The sequence below is a fragment of the Crotalus tigris genome, unplaced genomic scaffold (genome assembly GCF_016545835.1).
Source record: "Crotalus tigris isolate CLP2741 ecotype Arizona unplaced genomic scaffold, ASM1654583v1 scf7180000018824.943158, whole genome shotgun sequence".
Lineage (NCBI taxonomy): Eukaryota > Metazoa > Chordata > Lepidosauria > Squamata > Viperidae > Crotalus > Crotalus tigris.
In genome coordinates this window covers 576431-599309 of record NW_024097214.1, presented here as the reverse complement: position 1 = coordinate 599309, position 22879 = coordinate 576431, and the positions used below count along the sequence as shown (strand labels likewise).

General features: G+C 34.6%; 1 protein-coding gene across 1 annotated transcript in view; it reads left to right on the top strand.

Moving 5' to 3' along the window:
* The window catches only part of PCCB (propionyl-CoA carboxylase subunit beta), a 24195-nt gene extending 1316 nt beyond the window's left edge, over window positions 1-22879 (top strand). Inside the window, exons 2-15 of the mRNA XM_039356341.1 lie at window positions 1907-2026; window positions 2378-2446; window positions 2731-2787; window positions 4178-4291; window positions 5959-6069; window positions 8540-8648; window positions 9478-9598; window positions 10179-10260; window positions 12702-12825; window positions 14262-14369; window positions 15544-15644; window positions 19913-20011; window positions 20167-20260; window positions 22510-22879. Of these exons, the coding sequence (XP_039212275.1) occupies window positions 1907-2026; window positions 2378-2446; window positions 2731-2787; window positions 4178-4291; window positions 5959-6069; window positions 8540-8648; window positions 9478-9598; window positions 10179-10260; window positions 12702-12825; window positions 14262-14369; window positions 15544-15644; window positions 19913-20011; window positions 20167-20260; window positions 22510-22631 (1431 nt within the window). The 3' untranslated portion in view covers window positions 22632-22879. The remainder of the gene's footprint in view (window positions 1-1906; window positions 2027-2377; window positions 2447-2730; window positions 2788-4177; window positions 4292-5958; window positions 6070-8539; window positions 8649-9477; window positions 9599-10178; window positions 10261-12701; window positions 12826-14261; window positions 14370-15543; window positions 15645-19912; window positions 20012-20166; window positions 20261-22509) is intronic.

The following is a 22879-nucleotide window of genomic DNA, read 5'->3' as shown; positions in this document are numbered from 1 at the left end:
AGAAGCTCTAGGATTTTCCATACTGGCCTGTGTGACTCCTTTGTGTAAACTTACTGCAAATAAAGCTGGCTAAAGAAATGCCTTTCCAAATTTTAACTTCTTCCTGTTCTTTGATCATAATAATACTGTAACTTTCTGACAGGGCTATCCTTACTTTGTCCCCAGATCAATAGATTTCCTGCCTCTTTACTTTTCTCCTTTTTGCTGGAAGAGCAAACACCAATTGCTTTTCTTTGTGCGGGTTCTTTGTATGAGCTCTTCTTATTTGCTGTTGTGGGTTCACATCTTTCTGTCTGATGCATCCACTGGTAGGTAAACAAACAAACAAACAAAACACCCAATAATTTTACTGTTGTCATTTTAGCCAGAAAGGAAAGAAGCAAAATTTATGTTAGTTTCACCTGGTTAAAAGAAAAAAAAAACTTGATTTCACTGTTCCATCAGTGAACATGTAATAAATAAATCTGCCCTTTCATTCTGACAGACTTTGATTCTTTTTCTATCAAACTAATAATTAAGCTGGTGGGACTGAAAATAACAAAATATAAGTGGGAGCAAAGATGACGGAGAGAAAGCTCACTGTTTATCCACTTCACCCTATTACATGAAGAAAAAGAAATCATGTCTCTAGTCAAGGTCTCTTCAGAAGGGCACAGCAGCCTGTGGAAAAATTGTAGTGAAAGGCACTAACCCGTGATTGGAGGGGAGGAGACATTCCTGCTATAGCATGCAGTAGCCAGTTGGAGTGGAAGTGCTTGCCTACAGTGAAATGAAATAAAAGGTATGAAATGCACAGCAATCTTGAGGTACAAACTGTGTAGCAGGAAAAGACAGGTGGAAGTGGCCTTTTTAGGCAATTGGGGATGATTAGAGAATGCCACCATGCATTTCTGCCTTTGAGAAATAATGACTAGGGCAACTCGGTTTTGCAAGTTAGCGCTCTGTCCAATGTTTCCAATGCAGAGGAGGCCAAATATTGATTTCAAAAAAATGTTCTTTCCTGAGAAAAGGAAAACAAAAAGGAAGTGACTTATCTGCAAGATATGGCAAAGGACCCTAGGATGTTGCCAATAATTGCTGTTCCTGGTACAACACCTCTACTGTGCTGGATCTTTTTTTTTAATTGTTCAGAAACATTAAGTCAACTCTTCTTATATTACTTTTAACTTTAAGAGACTACACAGACATATCAGTGTTATATCTTGGCAATAACAAACTGGTTTTATATTCCACCTTCTGGGATGCTTCTTTAAACCTTTTAATTCAGGCCTATAACTCTGGGATTTCTTGATGGATTGCCATCCCAATTCAACCCTGTTTAGATTTTCAAGATCAGTCAAACTTGGTTAGTTGCCACCATCCATTGTAACATGGAGCTTGGAAGAGGATAGGAGGGTGTGAAGGTATAATCTTTGCATTAATTTCAACTTTGATTGGACCATGTGTTTTCTTCCAGCGTATTTAAAGAAACTATATGAGTTGGCTGGATATTAAACAATATGGAGGGCAGCGAGTGGTTTGCCATGTATCTAGTATATCATGGATGGATCAGCACAAGAACAGATTAAAATACTTTGCACACATTCTTTCTCTCTGTATTTCTTATATTTAGTCTGTCACATAATGCATTATGTGATATAGCAATAGCACTTAGACTTATGTACCGCTTCATAGTGCTTTACAGCCTTAAAATGAGTGAGGTTTCTTATTGTGGCTGCCTTTTTGTACTTAATCATTTTATTGCATTGTGGGAGAAAAGGTCTATCATGTTTTTTATGGAACAAATTGGGGGCCACTATTGAGTGATATTTTTTACTATGCTTAGCTCTGAGTTTCAGTCTGGAAAACATTTATATAAATATGCTATTATGTTAACAGCAAGGCTTATTTTTCTTTTTTCTTTTAGGGAAAGTTGACAGCCAGAGAACGTATACTATTGTTATTGGACCCTGACAGTTTTGTAGAATATGACATGTTTGTGGAACACAGATGTGCAGATTTTGGGATGGAAATTGAGAAAAACAAGGTATTGAACATTTTGTTTGTTTGTTTGTTTAAATTCCATGACTCTTGCTGAGTGGGAAACAATGGCTGATTTAGTGCCCTAATTTTAATCTGTTTAAAATGGAGCTATCGCCTTTCTATGCATTTGAAATAATTCTCTAGATATTTCATAGTCTTAATGAGAGATATTTAGAAGAATAATTTTCTCCAGCCAATAAACATTCTGTTTTACTTACTTCATAATTTGCTGGATACATAATAAATGGAACTGTTAAAGCATCAAGGTGTAGTATATACATTGTGCAGTTGCTTACTTTGGTTTATATAAGTCATGACAGTTTATGAATTATACTTTAATTGTTTTGTTTTGCAGTATCCTGGGGACAGTGTGATTACTGGACAGGGTAGAATTAATGGCAGACTGACTTATGTCTTCAGTCAGGTATTGTTTTATTTCTGAATTATGAATATATTGAAGTGTTGTTTTTGTAATTTCTCCATTTTGACTAGTAAAGTATTGTTTTTGCACCAGATGTACTGCTTTTTCTCCCACATCTTATGTAGAATGCTATAAGAAGGAATAACCTTATAATTTCATACTATTTAGGGTGTGATCTAGCTCTATCTAATGGAATTAGCATGTTTCTTCTGTGTAAATGTATTTACATGATAGGCTATTTTGATATTTGTATTTTAAAACATTTTACTTTGATCTTAAATTTTTAGGACTTTACTGTGTTTGGGGGAAGTTTATCTGGAGCACATGCTCAAAAGATCTGCAAGGTAAGTTTATAGGCAGTGCAGGTGGCCTATCAGAGATCTAAATCAGTTGCTATATAGTCTATATAAGCATTGTAATATGGTTATGTAAATATTTTTGGTCATCCTTCCCAGATTACAGTAATTCAGCTGTTAAAACTTATGGGATGTTTGCTGAGCAGTTCTTTTATTGGGTGGGAGACATGAGTCAAAGACCTTTTGGTTTTTTAAAAGGTTTGAAAATATTTTAATTTATGTATGGTTGTGACCTTTTATTTTACTATACAATTTAGTGCTTATTAATAGCTTAGCAAAACATAACATTAAAATACAATGCAAAAATATTGCTATTGAATTAGTTGGGTTGATATAACCCCTTTTCTGGGTTGCATCCAAATTTAGCAGTTAGGTTTTACATGGGGAAATCATCTCTAAAGTTATTTCTGTCCCATCCTTGGTAAAATAAGTGTTTAAATTTGTTAAAATTAGTATCAAAGCACATTTTTTTGTAGTTTTTGTGGTGGTGGGGTTTGCTGCTTGCCTCATTGTTTAAGATAAGTGGAGTAAGTTGCTGAACTCAGATGTACTAGATCAGGGGTTCTCAATCTTGGCAACTTTAAGACGTGTGGACTTCAATTCCCAGAATTCCTCAGCCAGCAAAGCTGGCTAAGGAATTCTGGGAGTTGAAGTCCACATGTCTTAAGGTTGCCAAGGTTGAGAACCCCTGTACTAGATCAAATATGATGTTAAAATTATTTTTTCTTATAAACTCAGCAGAGAGTAAGATTGAAGAAAAAAATTCCTGTAATAATGAATCATAGATATGTTTATTTCTAATATTACTTAATACATATTAATTATGACAGACTTGCTTACATTATAGAACTCCAAATACTTAGTAAATGTTTAGGTATATAGAAATATATGCATTACATGTCAAAAGCTAACTGAATATGTAAAAAAATTATGAATCTCTTTTGACTCAAGCTTGAATATATCCACATAATATTCTTGGCAACATAGATGCAGTAGCACAGTTTAGTAATTTAGAAGTTGGACAAGTTCATGTTCAACCATGAAGTACACTGAATGACTTTGAGAAGGCAAGTCACTATCTCTCAGTGTAGCCTATTTTATAGGATTGTTGATGTGAGGATAATCTGAGATAGATTTCTGGGTGTATTGCCTTGCATTCCTAGAGCTGGGATATGAAGTAATAATACTACTGATGCCAGTTGCTATGAAAGATGGACAAACCAGTAGTTAATAAGAAAGAGAGACTCAACTTAGATTCTGATTATAGACAAAAAGGTTATTTTACACAAAGTTTGCCTAATTAGGTAAGCCATGTGGATGACTTATCTACATTGTCTGTAATGATATTGTACAAACTCATGTGCTTCTGTTTTCCTAGATTATGGATCAGGCTGTTATGGTTGGTGCTCCTGTTATTGGGCTGAATGATTCAGGAGGAGCCCGTATTCAAGAAGGAGTGGAATCCTTGGCTGGTTATGCTGACATATTTTTAGTGAGAAATTTTTCAGTTAAATATGTGATGGCCCAACAAATCATGATATGTATAGTACTTTCACCTTATAGTTTAGTAATCATTTTAAATATTCATAAAAAAGGCATTTAAAGGAAGCGTGATTGATTCTTTCTTTCCTTTCCTGCTGTTTTCAGGCTTTATGCAAAGAAGAGGGATTGATGTCATGATCCAGGGACAAGATGTATATCTTCTTTCCCTTCGTGATTTACTGTTAGGGTGAGGTAAGCAGCTTAATGTCTTCCAGATGTTTTGTACTACAATCCTCATAATAATTTACTGTTGCCTGTAGCACTTGGCACTCATGGTGGTTCAAAACATCTGCAGGCTTCAGGTTGCCTATCTTTATGTTACAAAGTTTCCAAGTGGCATTGTTAGAAGTGACAAAAGAGGTCTCCTGAAATAAACATGTTACTTAAGCAGTCATCTAGAGCAGGGGTCTCAAACTCGCAACATCACGTGTTGTGTTGCGACGTATCATGGCTTTTTTTCCATTGCTGGCAATGAGGTGGGCGCAGTTTCGGCATGACGCATCCGGCCCATGGGCCGGCAGTTTGACACTCCTAACCTAGAGAAAGTTATGAAGTATTCTTGGTGCTATTGTCTCATTCAGTTGTTTTTGCTAATATTGTTAAAAAAAATCCCTCCCCCTTCATCAACATTTTATTTTTACATTTATTTTTTCTTTATCATTTTTAAAAGACAAAAAGAATACAAGCAAAGGAAAAAAATAATATAGAAATGCAGTATCAAGTGGACAAAGAAATTATTGAAATTATACAGTTAGTGCTCAATATATTGTTGATGGAAAATTAACTATAATGCAGGGTACATTAAGTTGTTTTTACAATAAGAAAAAGGATTTTTGAATCTCTGGGTTGAGTGCCAATGTTTTATTATTTAACAATTCAAGAAAGTAGAAAAACTATAAACATAGGAAAATATTTAGTTTCTAACTTCCCCTTTGTTATATTCTGTCTGATGAACAATATTTATAAACATTTAATTTTTTCTAATTTTAGCTCTTGGTCAATATTTGGTGAATATGGATTGATACTTAATACATTTTCACTGTTTCCTTTTATTTGTATTCTCCTTAAATTATGTGCCCAGCAAGAAGGAAATGGCTATAGCCATCATCATTCACATGTAAGCCAGGCCAAAAGAAAAAAGAATGAATAACTAAATCAAATATCAGTGACAGATCCATTCTTCTCCTTGCTGGGAAAACTATCCGGAGGCAAAAGGGCAGAAAAACTACAAGGCTTTTCATTTGCATCTGTCTATAGCAGCTGTCAGATGTAGCAGCTGTTATGCATGAAGCAGTCAGGATATGTAGAAGCTTGTTGAGTGGCAGCTACATGAACTGACCATTAAATGTGGATTCTTAAAATAAGGGTTGAGAATTTATGATCATGCTTAGTGATTGGAACAAAAAGACCAGCTATATCTGGTTTATTTTCTTTCTATAGAATTAGTCTTCCTTTATGCTCACTCTTTTATCTCTACTTGTTTATTGTAAAAATGTTAAAAATCTAATCATGTGATTTTCTGCAATATGAATTTCAGAAAGATGGTTGGCAAATATAAAATATGGTTGGAAACTTTGTAACATGAAGATATAAAGGATGATTTCTTTTCTTTTACAGAGAAATGTTTTATGTTCTGGAGTAGTGCCCCAGATTTCTCTTATTATGGGTCCTTGTGCAGGAGGTGCTGTCTATTCTCCTGCTTTAACAGATTTCACATTTATGGTAAAGGTAAGGATGCAAGGTTTATTGCCATTAGCTGTATTCTAAAACATATTAAGCCATGAGCTTCAGCAAACATATTGAAGCTTGATTCTTAACCGATATAATCAGGATTCTGTGGTTCAAATTGGCTGATGGAGACTTCTAGGCAAATCTTGCTGAATATGAATGAATAGGAGAACTTTAAAATGAAACAAGCTTGGGTTTTTATATTTTAAAATCAAGGAAAACTAGAAACAGGAGACTATGAGTTCTGGTCCCATCTTAAACATGAAAGTCATGTGGGTGACTTGAGTCACTTACTCTGAGGCTAACCAACTTCAAGGGTTGTTAAGGGAAAATAGGAGAAGAAAGGAGTATTGTGTATGATTGTCACCTTGAGTTGCTTATAAAATAAAAACAGTGGGAGAAGAAAAATCTAAAAAAATACTTTGAGGTCCAAAATTTCCAAATTGTGTTACTGCTTGCCCTCCTATATTTTAGAAACATAGAAAACTGACGGCAGAAAAAGACATAGTGGTCCATTCACTTTGCCCTTTGCATTCTTTTTGTTTTCTTTTTAATTTATTATTTTTTAATTTTAATTTTTTATTTTGTTTTTTTTTTAATTTTTGTCGGGTTTATCCCAAGCTTGTTTAAACTTAGTTACTGATGACTGATCCACATTTTGATCTCCACATAGAATCTGAGTTTGAAAGAAGCCTTTTGTTGAAGCCAGAAATCTCTTTTTTTAAAATTCTTTCTGAATTTAGCAGATTCTGTAGCAGATTCTTTCTGGCAGAACTTCATGCATGATAAGGCTAGACTGCTTTATGGACTTTAGCTGTATAGTTCAATAGCACATTCACATCTTTAAACCCTATTTCTCTTTCCAGTATCATTTTATAAACATATTACAGTCCTATGAAACAAACTGGGGGATTCTTAGAAGAGTTCTACGGTACAATGTGTGTGTCAGTGATATTACATTTCCAACACAGTGAAGATGACACTCAACTTATATTAAACATTGTTTGGTGTTTTCCATGAACACAAAAACCTCTTGTTGCATTAATTATATCTAAAGATTATAAGCTTTAGATATAATTAATGCAACAAGAGGTTTTTGTGTTCATGGAAAACACCAAACAATGTTTAATATAAGTTGAGTGTCATCTTCACTGTGTTGGAAATGTAATGTAACAGAATTTTGTGTTGGAATTATGTAACAGAATTTTGTTTCCCTTCACTGTAGGCAAGAAATATATAGTACTGGTAGCTGTGATGTAAGTGGACACAAGGTAGATAGATAGATAGATAGATAGATAGATAGATAGATAGATAGATAGATAGATAGATAGATAGATAGATAGATGACCTTTGTTGTCATGTGGGCATAATGGCACACATTAAAAATGAAATTTAGTAGCTTGCTCTCAAAGTGTACACATACGTAACACACATTTAAACATACTGTATACAACATATGTATAGACCTACGCCCTTACGTATAAGTAACATGTAAATATTAATCATTTAACATAAATAAATAAATGAAGGATAATACTCCTGTCACAAGAGTCCTGTCTCCAGCTTTCCCCCCCCCCTTACTTAATTGTTGTTCCTAGTAAGGATGTTAGTGCAAAAGGCGGAAAGAGTTAAGTCCAGGAATTGCATAAAGTTGCTTGGGAAGAAACAGAGCCCTCTCTTTCTCTTCCTGTGTTGCACATTAATGAAGTGATTTCCCTTTAGTCTTTTGGTGATTGGGAGCCATACTTAATGATTTGTAACTGGTTGGAGTTGCAGTGTGCAGAATAATGTAGTTCAATGCTCCAGGATCTATAAATAGCTGGGGCCAGGATTCTTGCTGCAGAAATATCATCTTATTTCATTGATTTAACTGTATGAAATGTATGTTCACTTACACCAAAACTACTATTTATAAAATGAAGGGAACCAAAAGTCAGTAGCACACAGGTGGGGCACACATTACCCTATGTTGTATGGCATGAAAAGGGTGCCAGTGTGCCCTGGGTTGTTTCCTAGGGCAGCAGAACAACAAAAAAAAAGAGATGAGGCTGCAGACTGAAAGGGCCTAATTTTGTTCAAAGGCTATCAGTTCTCACTAGTGCTTGTAAAATCCCAAGCATAAACAAAATACGACATTTTAGGCTGTAACTGTAAGGTATTCAGCTTCACAGGCTGTATTAGTCTTTCTTTTAATGCTATGATTCATTTGCTTGGAGCTATAAATTGTCATTGATTAGAAATTATAGGAAGGATGTTCAGATAGGAAGCATTCAGAAGTAACATATCTTACTTAAAATTTGTTTTGTACTTTTTCATTTCAAATATGTTGAGAAATATTTGTTAAATTAGAGATAATGTAAAATGATGTATTATTTGAATACACATTATTTTTTCCAATAAATTTTCCTTTTCCTAGATACTTGGAATATTAGATTTTGCACCTCATTCTTTTATACTTGTTTTTTTCTAGGATACATCTTATCTATTTATAACTGGTCCTGATGTAGTCAAATCAGTGACCAATGAAGATGTAACTCAGGAACAACTTGGGGGTGCGAAGACGCATACTGCAGTATCAGGTTAGAACTGGCTAATTTATTTACCATTGCTAATTCTGTAATGTTATGAAACTATAAAGGCTAGAATTAAATTCTCAATGCATGAGTTCTGGAAAAATAAATTTATTCAGGATAAACTGAGACTAAATGAAGATTCTTATGAATGCTTGCTTATTTTTTTATTTGGGCCGCTGAATGAATTTTGCTTTCATTATTATTCATGAATTGCAGCCTTATATAGAGGGGAAGTCCGCTTTTTTCTATGTACAATGGCTGCATTCATAATATTTTAGCTATTTATCTCATATCTGAATGATATCTTTTACTACTTAAAAGGTAATTCTCAAATTTTCCTTTTTCCAGGAGGGAGAGGATTCCTGTTATTCAATAATGATAAATATTATTAAAGCTTCTTTTCATTTTTGTTCTTTATAAACAGAGAGTAATTAAAATTGAAGAATTCAAAGCATAGGAAAACGTTTTTTCTCTGTGTTGGAGAAACCATTTGAGGCATTTAGTATATTCCTCAGGGTATCCTTTCATTAGGCAATAATAGGATCCATTTATAATGCAGTTAATGCTACAACATCCAACCCCTGCCTTCTCTAGAATCTGGCAAAAGTCATTTGGTTGGAATTCTAGAGAACATATTCAAATTTTTTTGGAGCAGTTGAAGAACCTTTGAAGTAATTTGCTTTTAAAATTTGTCAAAAGAAATTATTTTTCATTTTTTTAGATTAATTAATTTTGGTAGCACATTGCTCTTTGGTCAGTGCAGGTATTTTAAAAACAATATTGTAAGTGACTTTTTGCAATTTAAATTTACTTTTGTTCTTTTTCTTTGTTACAGGGGTTGCACATTATGCTTTTGAAAATGACATAGATGCTTTGCTCAACCTTAGGGAATTCTTTAATTTCCTGCCACTTAGTAACAAGGATCCAGCTCCTGTCAGAGAATGCCATGACTCTAGGTAAGTAAGTACGTTTTGCATAAGCAAAAATATTCTGACGCTCAGAGAAGGCTTGTTTCTTTATTCATTTTGAGAGTAACATTCTTAGGTAGTGCCATTGTCTTGAGTGGTGAGATGGATGACTGCCAGATATTGTAGGAACTATTCCAGAGGGATGCTGGCCATAAAGCTAAAAAGTAAAAATTCAAATTCTTATTTTTACAGCAATAGAAGATACGGTCTATCACATTGTTGCTGATATGATGTGCCTAGCTACTTTCTTTTTTCCTCTTAATTCTCGGCTTTTGTTGATAAGTAGTTGGTTTTTTAGTTAATTTTGTTGGAGAGCTATTAATTGATAGATAATGGTTGTAAATATACAGTAAATGGCCAGATTCTCAGTAATATTGGGAGGATGAGTATACTAATTAATATTCCACATTCAGTTTTGTAGAGTGATAGATGAATATTTACTTCATCCTCTTGTCTGAATCAATATGATTAAATTTATTGAAATTGTCCTTGATTATACTTACGAATTACGGGAATACTTTTTTATGGTATATTGTAAATGTCTTGCTTTTCATTCCATTTTTTAAAGTAATCGCTTGGTACATGAGTTGGATACAATTGTCCCAATGGAATCAACCAAAGCTTATGACATGTTGGATATTGTACATGCGGTAAGATTTGTGCCCCATAATGTGACAGTAGTCTGGAAAAGGGATATGGGTTTTTTTTTTTGTCTTTTCAAATGATCTGGTAGTATAAATTATATCTGATAATTACTATGAGATATAAATAAGTTATGCTTCTGTCTTGATTTTACTGCATGTATAATATATAGAATGGCTATAGTAAAGTGCATATGAAGATTTAGTAAATTCCATAGTATTTAAATAACATATTAAATGAACATACCCCTTTTAAGGGGTGGAATCTGCTTGTTGATCTTTCTTTAATATTTTTAAAAAATTAAAACTTTTTACGTAAATGTAACTGAAGAGAACATGCTTGAGGCATGGTTATTGAGAAGGGGATGGGAGAACTTTTCATTTCTCTCTTAGAACACTTAGACTAGGAATCATCCTTTAATGCTGATTGGAGAGAAATCTACAACAAACAAAACACTTTCTGACACAGCATAGACTGGCTCCCAAGCTTGCCTGGCAATAAGCGGATCCTGTTGACTTACAGTCAGTCAACTGTATCTCAGAATTTGCCCTCTTTGAAGTTATTCCCCTTTGTTTAATTGTTACTTCTGGACTGCATAAACATCCAAATAATAAGCCTGTTGCTAACATCACTGCCTTCTCTCCTTAACTGTCCTTGACTGAGCCAGGTCCTTATATCAACCAACTGATATGTAGAATGGCAAGTTTGATACCAGTGAAATTTATTTATCAGTGACTTTGGATCTCTGCCCAGGTGTGAGGAACAGATTATTTTACAAAAGCTATATAGATTATGGGAACTCTGCTAGCAGTTGTTGCCACAACTGAGCCGCTTTGACCTTGTATCACCTAAAACTGTATGACATCTTTTCTCGTGAGATGAGTTGAATGGAGCAAATTGGGCTTTATCAGATTGTTAAGAGATTGAAGCTTTTTTTCCTTTGTGATGAGGCTGAAGAGATAGATCTTTTTATATTTCAATAATCCATGTTAAGGAATGTCTTCAATCTTGTTGGACCCACCCACCTTATTTTTCAATTTTGGATGTTCCTATAGAAATAAATTGGGCTATTTTCCAAATTTAAAGGGCATCAAATTCTACAATAATTGAGGCAGTTCCGTTTGTAAGCTCATGCTTCTTTCAGTTTTGCTACAAAGGAAATTCCTGATATAGCATTACCTTCCATAACTGGAGATCCCAGAGATTTAACCAGATCATATTATTAGTTTATTTCTTATATGTAATTCCGAAGCTCACAAAAAGTAGATGACATATAGCACTTAAGAAAATCAATAAATATATAAATCATTATAAAATGTTTTAAAAATCATCATTAAAAATAAAACTACTAAAAACTGAACTATACAAATTACATAGAGAGTATAAATATCTACTAAAATGGAGCCATGTAAGAATGTCTCCAATTCTCTGAGACCCCAAGGCCTGATTACCTAGTTGGAGTACTGGGTACCATCTGTATCTTCTAAGATAATGATTCAGTATCCATTCTTTCTTGCAATAATCCTGGCTGTAAAATAAAGAATTTAGTTGTGTCCATTTTGGAATATATTAGCACTATTGATATTTTATTTCTCTAAGAAATCTGGGCTATAGATGACATATTTCTAGCTGAGTAATTTCCCTATATACTTAAAGCATTATTTGGTATAAAAATGGAAGCATAATGATCGCCATAAAATTTAAATTTAACAATTGTACAATTCCCCCATTTTTTCCTCTGCTTCCTATTCAGATTTGCTAAAGCTCACTTTTGTTCCTTGAATACTCTCTCACAAAATCATGAAATTTGGTGATGGAGAAGACTCTTGAGAATATCATGGAATGGTCAAGAAAGCAAACAAATGGATCCTAGAAAAATCAGCCCAGAGTTCTCAAGGTTGCAAGTCACAAGGATCAAATTATTGCATTTTGAACAAATTATTTGAAGACTTAGCTCTCTTGAGAAGTCTATAATACTGGGGAAGGTGGAAAGAAAAGGAAAAAAGGATCACCAGCAGTAAGGTGAATGAACTCAATCATAGTGGAAGATCTAAAAGACTAGTTGAAGACAAATTAGCAGTTGCTAAGAGCTGACACTATTTTGATAACATTTAATCATCATACCTTTCAATAGAACTCTGTTAGTATGGAGGAACAAGGTAATTTAATCCACTGCTATGTTTTTCAGTGTTATAAAAGTTACAGGAATTTTAAATTGCTAGAAATATTTAAAAATAGAGATGATTAAATACATTGTGAAATAATTATCAAAGTAACATTTAAGGATTGGTTTTATAAAGGTTTGCTTGTAGTAATGTGTTGAAACACACTAAGAACTGCTGAAAAATATTTTTAAAATCTTATTTCTTATAGTCTTTTTCCTTGGTTCTGATATCTGTAAGAACACATTTCATTATTTTGCTGAATATTTGAATCTTAATTTATGCAGATTGTTGATGAGAGGGAATTCTTTGAAATCATGCCTTCCTATGCCAGAAATCTGATTGTTGGATTTGCTAGAATGAATGGAAGAACTGTTGGAATAGTTGGTAACCAGCCTAAAGTAGCTTCAGGTATGATCCTGGCAGCTCTGTATTTCTAAGAAGTGAAGTTAGAAAACTTCAATTTCTGCAAGCTGGATAGGAAATTACTCCCAAAATATCTTGGGACGTGCTCAGCACCTATTCTTTCTTCATATAGGAAAGGAGTGAAGACGGTCTTCTTTAACCAGGTCTTTTTAAAAAATTGATAATGTTAACTTCTATCAGATTTTCATAGTTGTGTTTTAGGTGTCTTGAATTTCTTCTAACACAAATTATCCTTAAAATAATCCTCCCCCAAGTTTTTTTTTTTTTTGCCATAGCTCATGGTTGGTTTTTCCATATGATTGTTTTGCATTTCATGTACAGAAATTGCTTTATATCTTCATGTAATGATCTTTTTTAAATACTCTTGACATTTGACATTTATATTAATATAATATTGAACTATAGGTAGTCTTCATTCAGTGAAATAGCAACTGTACTTATGACCTTACTCCAGCTTTCTTTTGCTTGTGAAGGTTGTAAATGCGAGTATTTAGTCCTAAAGCTACTTTTTCATTACTGTTGTAATTGTGAAAATTGCTAAAAAAGCAGATGTTAAGTGAGAACTACCAATATATTAATTAAACTGAAGCAGACAAATAGTGACACTTTGGTACAAGTGTACACTTTAGAATCTTTGAGTTTCCTAATAAATTATTTTATTCATACACTGTAAATAGTAATAGCTAGTTGTTCCTTAGGTGTGAATTTAAATGGACTCCAGAAGATGGTAGAGGACAGAAAGACCTGGAGGAACGTTGTCCATGGGGTCGCGATGGGTCGGACACGACTTCGCAATTAACAACAACAACAACAACAACAAGTTGTTTCTTCTGCCAAATATATTTAACTTTAATAGCAAAGAATGTGTGTTCAGAACCCAAACACTGATAAACCTAATTATTTGGAAATGAATCATAGGACTAGCCTCCAATTATATTAGGGTCAACATTTCAATCATTTCATCTGAATAATGGCTAAAACTGCCAACAAAATATATGAATTAAACAACTTATAACCTGTAGTAGAGCCAGAAAGCTGATATAATATCTGATAGCAGGAAATATTGATATTTAGCACTGATAATACTGAGTCCATTGAAGTTGGGCAGCTATAACAAATTTGAATAAATGCATGTATAATTAAAATTCCTGGATAAAAGATTAGTACTACTTAGTGTTTGCTACTGTAATAGAGAATATTTGGTTACATATTATACACCTAAAATTTAACAGGCTGGGTGTAGAAGTTTGTTTATTCAAATAGTTGTTGGTAAAAAATGTGTATGCTACTCATTAGGCTCCATTGCTTAAGCATTTTTGTAAACAAGCAGACAATTTTATGCCAGGATCACTGACATATGGCATTTTTAAAATACTCTGAAATTATATTTTACAATATTTCCCTTTTTAAAAAAAAATTAGGTTGCTTGGATATAAATTCTTCTGTGAAAGGAGCCCGTTTTGTTCGCTTCTGTGATGCTTTCAACATTCCTCTAATCACATTTGTAGATGTGCCTGGATTTTTACCAGGTAAGTTGTTCTGCATCTCCCTTGTTATCTAATTGATTTAATTGAAAGAGTGTTGCATTTAAGAAATAGATTTACTTTTTCTTGCAATTGCAGAGATAAGTATTTTATATTTTAAAAATTAAAAGAAGCATATTTATTCTTTGTTGGAGCAATGTGAAATTTTCTACAGTCATAATACAAAAGGATTTGCCTCTTCATTCTTCTGAACTGCCATTTGTCATTATGCCATAAGGAAAGAATTAATTTAATAATTATATGTCAGAGATTATCTGTGTACTGTATTTTACGAAGGCCTTATATGCAGAATTCTGTTCTAACTTTATAAACTAGTAAAGAATGAGCACCGGTATATAACTTTTCATTTTATTATTGGCATGTTTTCACTAAGGCAGAAGACTAGAGACTGGACTCCATGGTTCCATCTTTTTTTAAGAGGCAGTGGAAATAGGTATTTTTGTCAGGGGAGGTTAAGTGACAAGGGCATTTAATCAATTTTGGCAGAGGAAAAGGCCCCAGTGGACATGGAGGACGACCAATGTGGGTGGCACAAAGCCATGCACATAGCTAAGGTTAAATGTTGCTGACGGTAGCTGCTGGAAGTTGGATACTGGAGATGAAATGGCAAAAAAGACCAGAATAAAAACAATTAAGAAAGCTCTTAAAATAATTCTGGATACTTATGTGGGAGAGTTGTCTTCCTCATCAGTGTGCAGGGAGGAACTCTCCTTTGTAAATATTCAGAATTATTTAATAAAGACTTGCTAATTGCTTTTATTTTTGTGTCTCATCCAGTTCTTCATCAGAATCCTAATCTATATTGTAACCAGCAACACTAAGAATTTCTGGTAGGATATTTTACTATATTAACCAGTTTTAGAGTTATGTTAATTTTGCATGTTTTCCAATTCAAAGAAGTAGGAGACTGAAATAATAAAGCTGCAAAAATTAATTTAGGAGGGAAGCAGGTCGCTCACCCCAGAATTTTAATAACAATAATGTTTATTGAACAAACATGTCATTGTTGAATCCTAGATTAAAAGAACTGCACAAAAAACTTACCTGTTGAGTGTAGATCTGTTAATCTTGTGTAAAAGTGTAGAAATGCAATTATGCATTCCATTTATGTTATAGTAAGTTGAATAATAGCTGTGACTTCAACTCCTGTTGTTTCTAGGGACTGCTCAGGAATATGGGGGAATTATACGTCATGGTGCAAAGTTGCTTTTTGCTTTTGCAGAAGCAACTGTGCCAAAAATCACTGTTATCACGAGGAAGGTAGGTTATTTATGTATTTGATCGCCCAGCTCACTACAAGGTTGAGTGGTACAAATATTAAAAACATCCAATAAAATGTAATTTAAAGATGTATTTTATTTATTGCTATCTGCTGCATCTTTGTGAGAATATGTTAACATAATTAGGGCAGATTGTTCTTTGGTCATCTGTCTACTTGCATATATTATTGTTGTGCCCAATAGAGCTTTATTAGAACATTCTAGAGGTGACCTCTTAGGCAGGATCTGGAATAGTCACTCCCTCACTGCACATTCTCAAATCTGCAGGTACTTCAGTTCCTTCACCTGACACCATGGTCCATCTCCAAGACAGTATACAGTAGGCCTGTATGGGGAATAAGAACTTACGAATGAACAGATAATTTCTTGAAGTATGACAGAAAAGTTAAGATCTTACAAAAGGCTATTTAGGAACTTTTGTGGTAGGAAGAGAGAGATCAGAGATGAATAAACTGAGAAGTGCCCGATAGTTGTTGAAAACATTCATTTAAATTCTAATGTTACAGTGGTAAAAATAAGAACAAATAAAAAGCTGACTCAGGTATATAAGCTGCAAGGAACTGAAGATTGAAAAAATCTACGAAAATGTTTAACTGTAAAACCAGTATTTACTTATTCATATCTGCCATGTGGAGAAACCATTATACATATTCTGTCGTAATAAAGTATTTAATCTATCTCAAAAATATTGTATGCAGGAGCATTAGAGCAGTGGTTCTCAACCTGTGGGTCGGGACCCCATTTGGGGTCGAACAACCATTTCACGGGGGTCGCCAAACAACGCAGTCCATCATTTTTTTCCCCCTTTTCCTTAGCTGTGCTACTCCCTTTTATTCTATTGGCTTTTGAAAGCCAGTAGAATAGACTCTCTTGAATAGAGTCTAATTCTATTGGCTTTCAAAAGCCAATAGGAATTGTCCAAGCTGTCTCTGCCCTGCTGAGCCTGCCAAACGTCCCATTTTGCAAACAGTGCTGCACCAATTGAGTAGTCCTCGACTTACGACCGGTTGAGTAGTCCTCGACTTACGACCAGTTGGGGGTCGCGGCATTAAAAAGGTTGAGAACCACTGCATTAGAGCATTAGAAAAAAATGTTCCTTGTGACCTTTCTATTTTTTATTATTATTATTGATAATAATAATAAAGTTGGAAAGGACCTTGGAGGTCATCTAGCCCAACCCCCTGCTCAGACAGGAAACTCTATTCCAGGCATGTCAAACTCGCAACGTCATGTGATGTTGCATGACGTATCGCAACTTTTTCCCCATTGTTGGCAATGGCGTGGGCGTGGTTTCAATATGATGCATCTGGCCCGTGGATCGGCAGTTTGACATGCCTGCCCTATACCATTTCAGACAAATGTCCAGTCTCTTCTTAAAAACTTCCAGTGTTGGAGTATTCACAGCTTCTGGAGGCAGGTTATTCCACTAATTAATTGGCAGTTAGGTCAGGACTGTTGGTTAGTTTCCATCCGTTGCTTCGTGTCCTGCCTTCAGGTGCTTTGGAGAATAGCTTGACTCCCTCTTCTTTGTGGTAGCCCTTGAGATATTGGAACACTGCTATCATGTCACCCCTAGTCCTTCTCTTCATTAAACCAGACATACCCAATTCCAGCAAACGTTCCTTGTATGTTTTGGCCTCCTGTTCCCTAATCATCTTTGTTGCTCTTCTCTGTACTCTTTCTAAGAGTCTCAACATCTTTTTTATATTGTGGTGACCAAAACTAGATGTAGTGTTCCAAGTGTGACCTTACCAAGGCATTGTAAAGTGGTATTAATACTTCACGTGAACTTGCTTCTATCCCTCTGTTAATGCAGCCTAGTACTGTGCTGGCTTTTTTGGCAGCTGCAGCACACTGCTGGCTCATATTTAAGTGATTGTCCACTAGGACACCAAGATCCCTCTCACAGTTGCTACTATTGATCAAGGTACCACCTATACTATACCTGTGCATTTGTTTTTTCTTGCCTAAATGTAGAACCTTACTTCTTTCACCATTGCATTTCATTTTGTTAGATAATGCCCAATGTTCAAGTCTGTCAAGATCCTTCTTTATCTTAAGCTTATCTTCTGGAGTGTTAGTTATTCCTGATGTCACCTGCAAATTTGATGATTTCCCCATCTATCCCCTCATCCAAATCATTGATGAAGATGTTGAAGAGCACTGGACCCAGAACAGAGTCCTGGGGCACCCCACTACACACTTCCCTCCATGTAGATACAGTTCCATTGACAGCCACACGCTGAGTACGGCCGGTCAGCCAACTACGAATCTATATGGTGGTGATGCTGTCTAACCCATATTTTTCTTTCTTCTCAAGTAGTAGGTTGTGGTCTACTTTATCAAATGCCTTACTGAAGTCCAAATAAATTATATCCACAGCATTCCTCTGGTTCACTAATTTTGTCACCTGATCAAAAAATGCCAAAAGATTTTTCTGGCATGATCTGTTTTTGACAAACCCATGTTGGCTTTTGGTAATGACTTTGTTTGCCTCTAGGTGTTCGCTGATTTGTTGCTTGATTATCTTTTCCAAGATCTTCCCAGGGTTTGAGGTCAGGCTGATAGGTCTGTGGTTTCCTGGATCCATTTTTGGAGATGGGAACTACATCAAGTCTTTTCCAGTCCTCTGGTAGTTTTCAGTGCTCCAGGATCTTTGAAAGATATAGTTAATGGTTCTGAGATCACGTCTGCCAGTTCCTTCAGAACCTTGGGGTGTAGTCCATCTGGTCCTAGTGATTTGAACTCATCTAGGGTGGACAGGTGCTTACTTACCATTTTCTTGCCTTCTTAACTTGTATTTCTAATCTGTTTTTACGGTACTGTTTTTGATAGGTTGGACTGTTTTTTTCCCTTTGTGTAAATATGGATGCAAAAAACGAGCTGAGTAGTTCTGCTTTCTCCCTGTTCTTTATGCTGCCACACTGGTTTCTTTTAAGAGCTGTTATTTTTCTTCTTCGTTGGTATTGTGCTAGACTGGGCTTTTATGATCTCACTTTTCAAAATTTCCCAAACTTTTTGAGTTGTTTTCCCCTTGAGGATTCTCATCCAAGGAATCTTTCCCAAGCTCTGAGTTTGTTGAAATTAGCTCTCTTAAAGTCCAAGACTCTAGTTTGACTATGTTCTATTACTTGTGATTGCATAATGTTGCATTTCAGTATTGCATGATCACTCCCCCCAAGGTTCCTGTGGTTTCAACACCTTCTATTGTTTCATCTCTGTTAGTGAGAATTAAGTCCAATATGGCTGATCCCCTAGTTCTCTTCTCTACTTTTTGGGAGACAAAGTTGTCTGCTAGGTTTGTCAGGAATCTGTTTGATCTTTCACTTAGTGCAGAGTTTGTCTCCCAGTTGATGTCAGGGTAATTAAAGTCCCCCATTACTATTGTGATGTGCTTCCTACATACCTTAGTTAACTGACTAGCAAAAAGTTCATCTATTACGTCTGTTTGGTTGGGTGGCCTATTGTATAGACCTATGGCAATGTCATTCCCCCCCCCCTTTATATTGACCCAAATGCATTCAAGACAGTTTTTATCATTGTTGTGCTCTATTTCTGTAGAGATGTAGTTATTTCTTATATAAAGAGCAACTCCACCTCCTCTTTTATTTGGTCTGTTTCTTTTAAATAATTTAAATCCCTCTAGCTGTGTGTTCCATTTGTGGGTTTTATCCCACCAAGTTTCTGTAATTTCAAGGCTCTGTTATGTCAGATTGGAATACAAAACTGTGCTTCCTAATTATAATTCATGAGTTTTATGCAACAGGATTAGTTATAATTTTAAACCTACTAAATATTGACTTATTTTGTGACTAATGTAGTCATTGTTCTCAATATTGTTCTGTATAGTGCTTCCTTGCTTCATAATTACAATATGTCAAATGTATCAGTACCTTGTACATGAAATTTTTCCTTTATGAATACAGGAATGAAAGATGAATGCATTTCAGAAAATTGGTGTAAATAATGAGAGAAATTAACATAACACTAGCAATAGCAGGCTTATATATTGCTTCACAGTGCTTTACAGCCCTCTCTAAGCAGTTTACAGAATCAGCATATTGCCCCCAACAATTTTATCGACCTTAGAAGGATAAGCAATATTTGAATAGATATTAGTGGAAATAGTCCCACATTATTTATGTGTGTGTGTGTTCATAAGAATCTATTTTATATATTTGTACCAGGCATAAAACATAAGGGTTAAATCATAGCAGTTTGTGACTATTAACCTATTTCTTGTTCTAGGCTTACGGTGGGGCCTATGATGTCATGAGTTCAAAGCATCTACGAGGAGATGCAAATTATGCTTGGCCAACAGCAGAGGTAGCAGTAATGGGTGCTAAGGTAGATATGTTTTCCGGCAGTCTTATAGCAATTTCTATTGCATCAATTGTCTCTCTTCGCTTTCGCACTCAAACAACTTTTCTACTTTGCATGTGGGACTGAGGACTTCAAGAAGTTGAATTTTAGTAATTTTATATTATTGTGTGTTACCTTAGGGAGCTGTCCAGATCATTTTTAGAGGGAAGGGAGAACATGCAGAAGCAGAATATATAGAAAAGTTTGCAAATCCATTTCCCGCTGCAATCAGAGGTAAGTATTTTTAAGAATTTTACTGAAAATTTTGAAGTTGATTTTGCATTCAAAGTTATTAACCATCTTTTTCTTTAGTGAACCTGATTCTTATAATGGCTGCTTTTTAACTACCTTTTCTTAGCTTAACATTTATCATTTGACAATCCTCTATTGAAGGCTTGTGATGGCTTCTCCTTTCTTAATAATAATCCTTTGAGTATTATAGCTGGATGCAGAAATCCCAGGGAACTTAACTATCAGCAATATTTCATTCTGGGATTGACCTATATTAGAGTTATTCCATGTGTCATAGGATGTTAGGTATCTACTCCCTTTTCCATGTATATGATGCAACAGTGTTAGAAATCAGTACAACGATGACCTAGGTTTATATGATCTTTCAGATAGTGATTGGAAAGAGATATAGCACGTAGCAGATGGGTTAGAATCCTAACAAGATTGCTTTTGTTGCATGCTGAAAACAAAAATAATTGAGTTTAATTGAAATTAACCCTCGAGCAGTTGCTTTGTCCATAAAACATCTGATCAAAATAATTGAACTAGGTAGTTAAAAATACATTAATCTCACATGCCTCCAGCAGTTTTTCCTCAAGAAAGTAATGTTGGACAGTGCTTTCAAATTGAACATTAATTTTGTTGATTCCAAATATCACGACCAGGAAACCACTTTTATTATAAAAGTAAATTACTGCAAACTTTACAGTATGGTTTTGACTTGAGTAAACTATTGGTTTCATTTGTAAATTATGACTTATGAAGCAGTATGTGTAAAAGAGCAGTGCTTATTACTTGATCAAATGTTGCTAAAATCTAGGATATTTGTCTTTCTGTGTATGAAAATGTTCCTGGCTCAGATATCTGTAGAATGTTGGGACAAGGCTGGGAAAATTAATCCCTTTACTGGAGCCATTTTCTGATGTACTTCTGTGCTTTTGTTGAACTCAAGCTTATGTCTGCCTTGGCAGCCTTATAATACAAAAAACAGAAATATGTTCCAAAAACCTCTGCTTCAGAATGATACATATCTCAAATTGTTTTGCTGATTATCAAGTAACATTGTAGTTAAGTTGAATAATGCTGATATTGCAGTGTGCTTTTGAGTTCTGACTCTGAAGAATACTGGGCACCTCTAACTGTTCACTGAATTCAGACTTTTTTCTTAAATGTGCAAAATGAACTCCTGATATTGCCTAATTAATGAGAACTTTTAACTAATGCTTCTTACTTGCTTTATTAAAGACACAGACCAGAATTCAACAAGTTAACAGAAACAAGTTACAGTTTTGTTATGGTAATGGAATCAGAATGAATAGACAGACCATGCTGGTCTGATAATAGCAAGTGAATGTAGTCAGTCATTATTGCCTTGGTATTTGTCAATTAAGGAGTTGTAAGGTAGAACCTTATTCGTTCAAAAAAAAAAAAAAAAGTAATATGACCAGTCTGTATTCAACAGACCCTTCTCCCCAGAGGCATAATCTAGCCATTGGGCAATTTTTTATACCTTCCTTCAAGGGCTATGGTAGGGAGAACAGTAATTAATACTCCGGTTTATATGCTGCTTCAATATTTGGATGTATAAATTAGCCAGCATATGGAGAGCAATAAGTTTTCCTAAAACCTATATGACTAGAGGATATTCAGAAATTTGATTTAGTAAATGTGTTCATAGATCATAAGTACCATAACAATTATGCACTTATAAGGAATAATGGTTTTAGCTAGGAGTATGCATCAATTATACCTAATCCTGACTCCAGTAGTCTGCTTAAACGGATCTATTAGTAAAACAGATGATACAGCCCAAATTGAATTGGGATTCATGATGTCCTTCTTAGAGGTTTGAAAAAGGTCTACATATGTATAAAGAAAAAGCTATTTTCAGTGTTGCTCTTCCAGATTTGGAGAAAGAAGAAATTGAATAGTTTAAATGATCTCTCTTCTAATTATAGGACGTAATTATCCAATTATACTTTTAGGGAGGAAATGCATGCATGTTATTTAATTAAAATTAAATATATTAAATTTTAATATTAAAAATTAAAATTCCAGGCACATTTTCTTATTTATTCTTATGACACTGAATACCAAATAATCGAGGAATAACTTATTTTTTGTTATAAAAATATTCTTTATATTTATTAGTCTATAATTCAGGATTGATCGCTGCAGGATTATGAACAAAAGTCTGTAGACATATATAGCAAACAGCAACTGAAATAAACTATTCTGAAATGTGTTAACAGGATTTGTAGATGACATTATTCAACCTTCAACAACTCGATTTCGCATTTGCCGTGATTTGGAAGTGCTGGCAAGCAAGAGACAATCCAATCCCTGGAAAAAGCATGCCAACATGCCACTCTGAATCTGCTTCAAGTTAACCTAAAATCAGTGGAAGGAAATCGGGGCACATCTGCCATATTTATTGATTCAGATCCTGTAATAGTTTAGGATATTTCTGTGAGAAAAATGTATAGAGAATGAGGTTCTGTAAGATTTTAGTTCATTAGAAGAGCTTATATTTAAGTTGACATGATTAAGGCTGAACACACATTCACAAATTCATTAAAACACAAATATATTGTGAAATAAAACATAACACTTTAAGCAAAA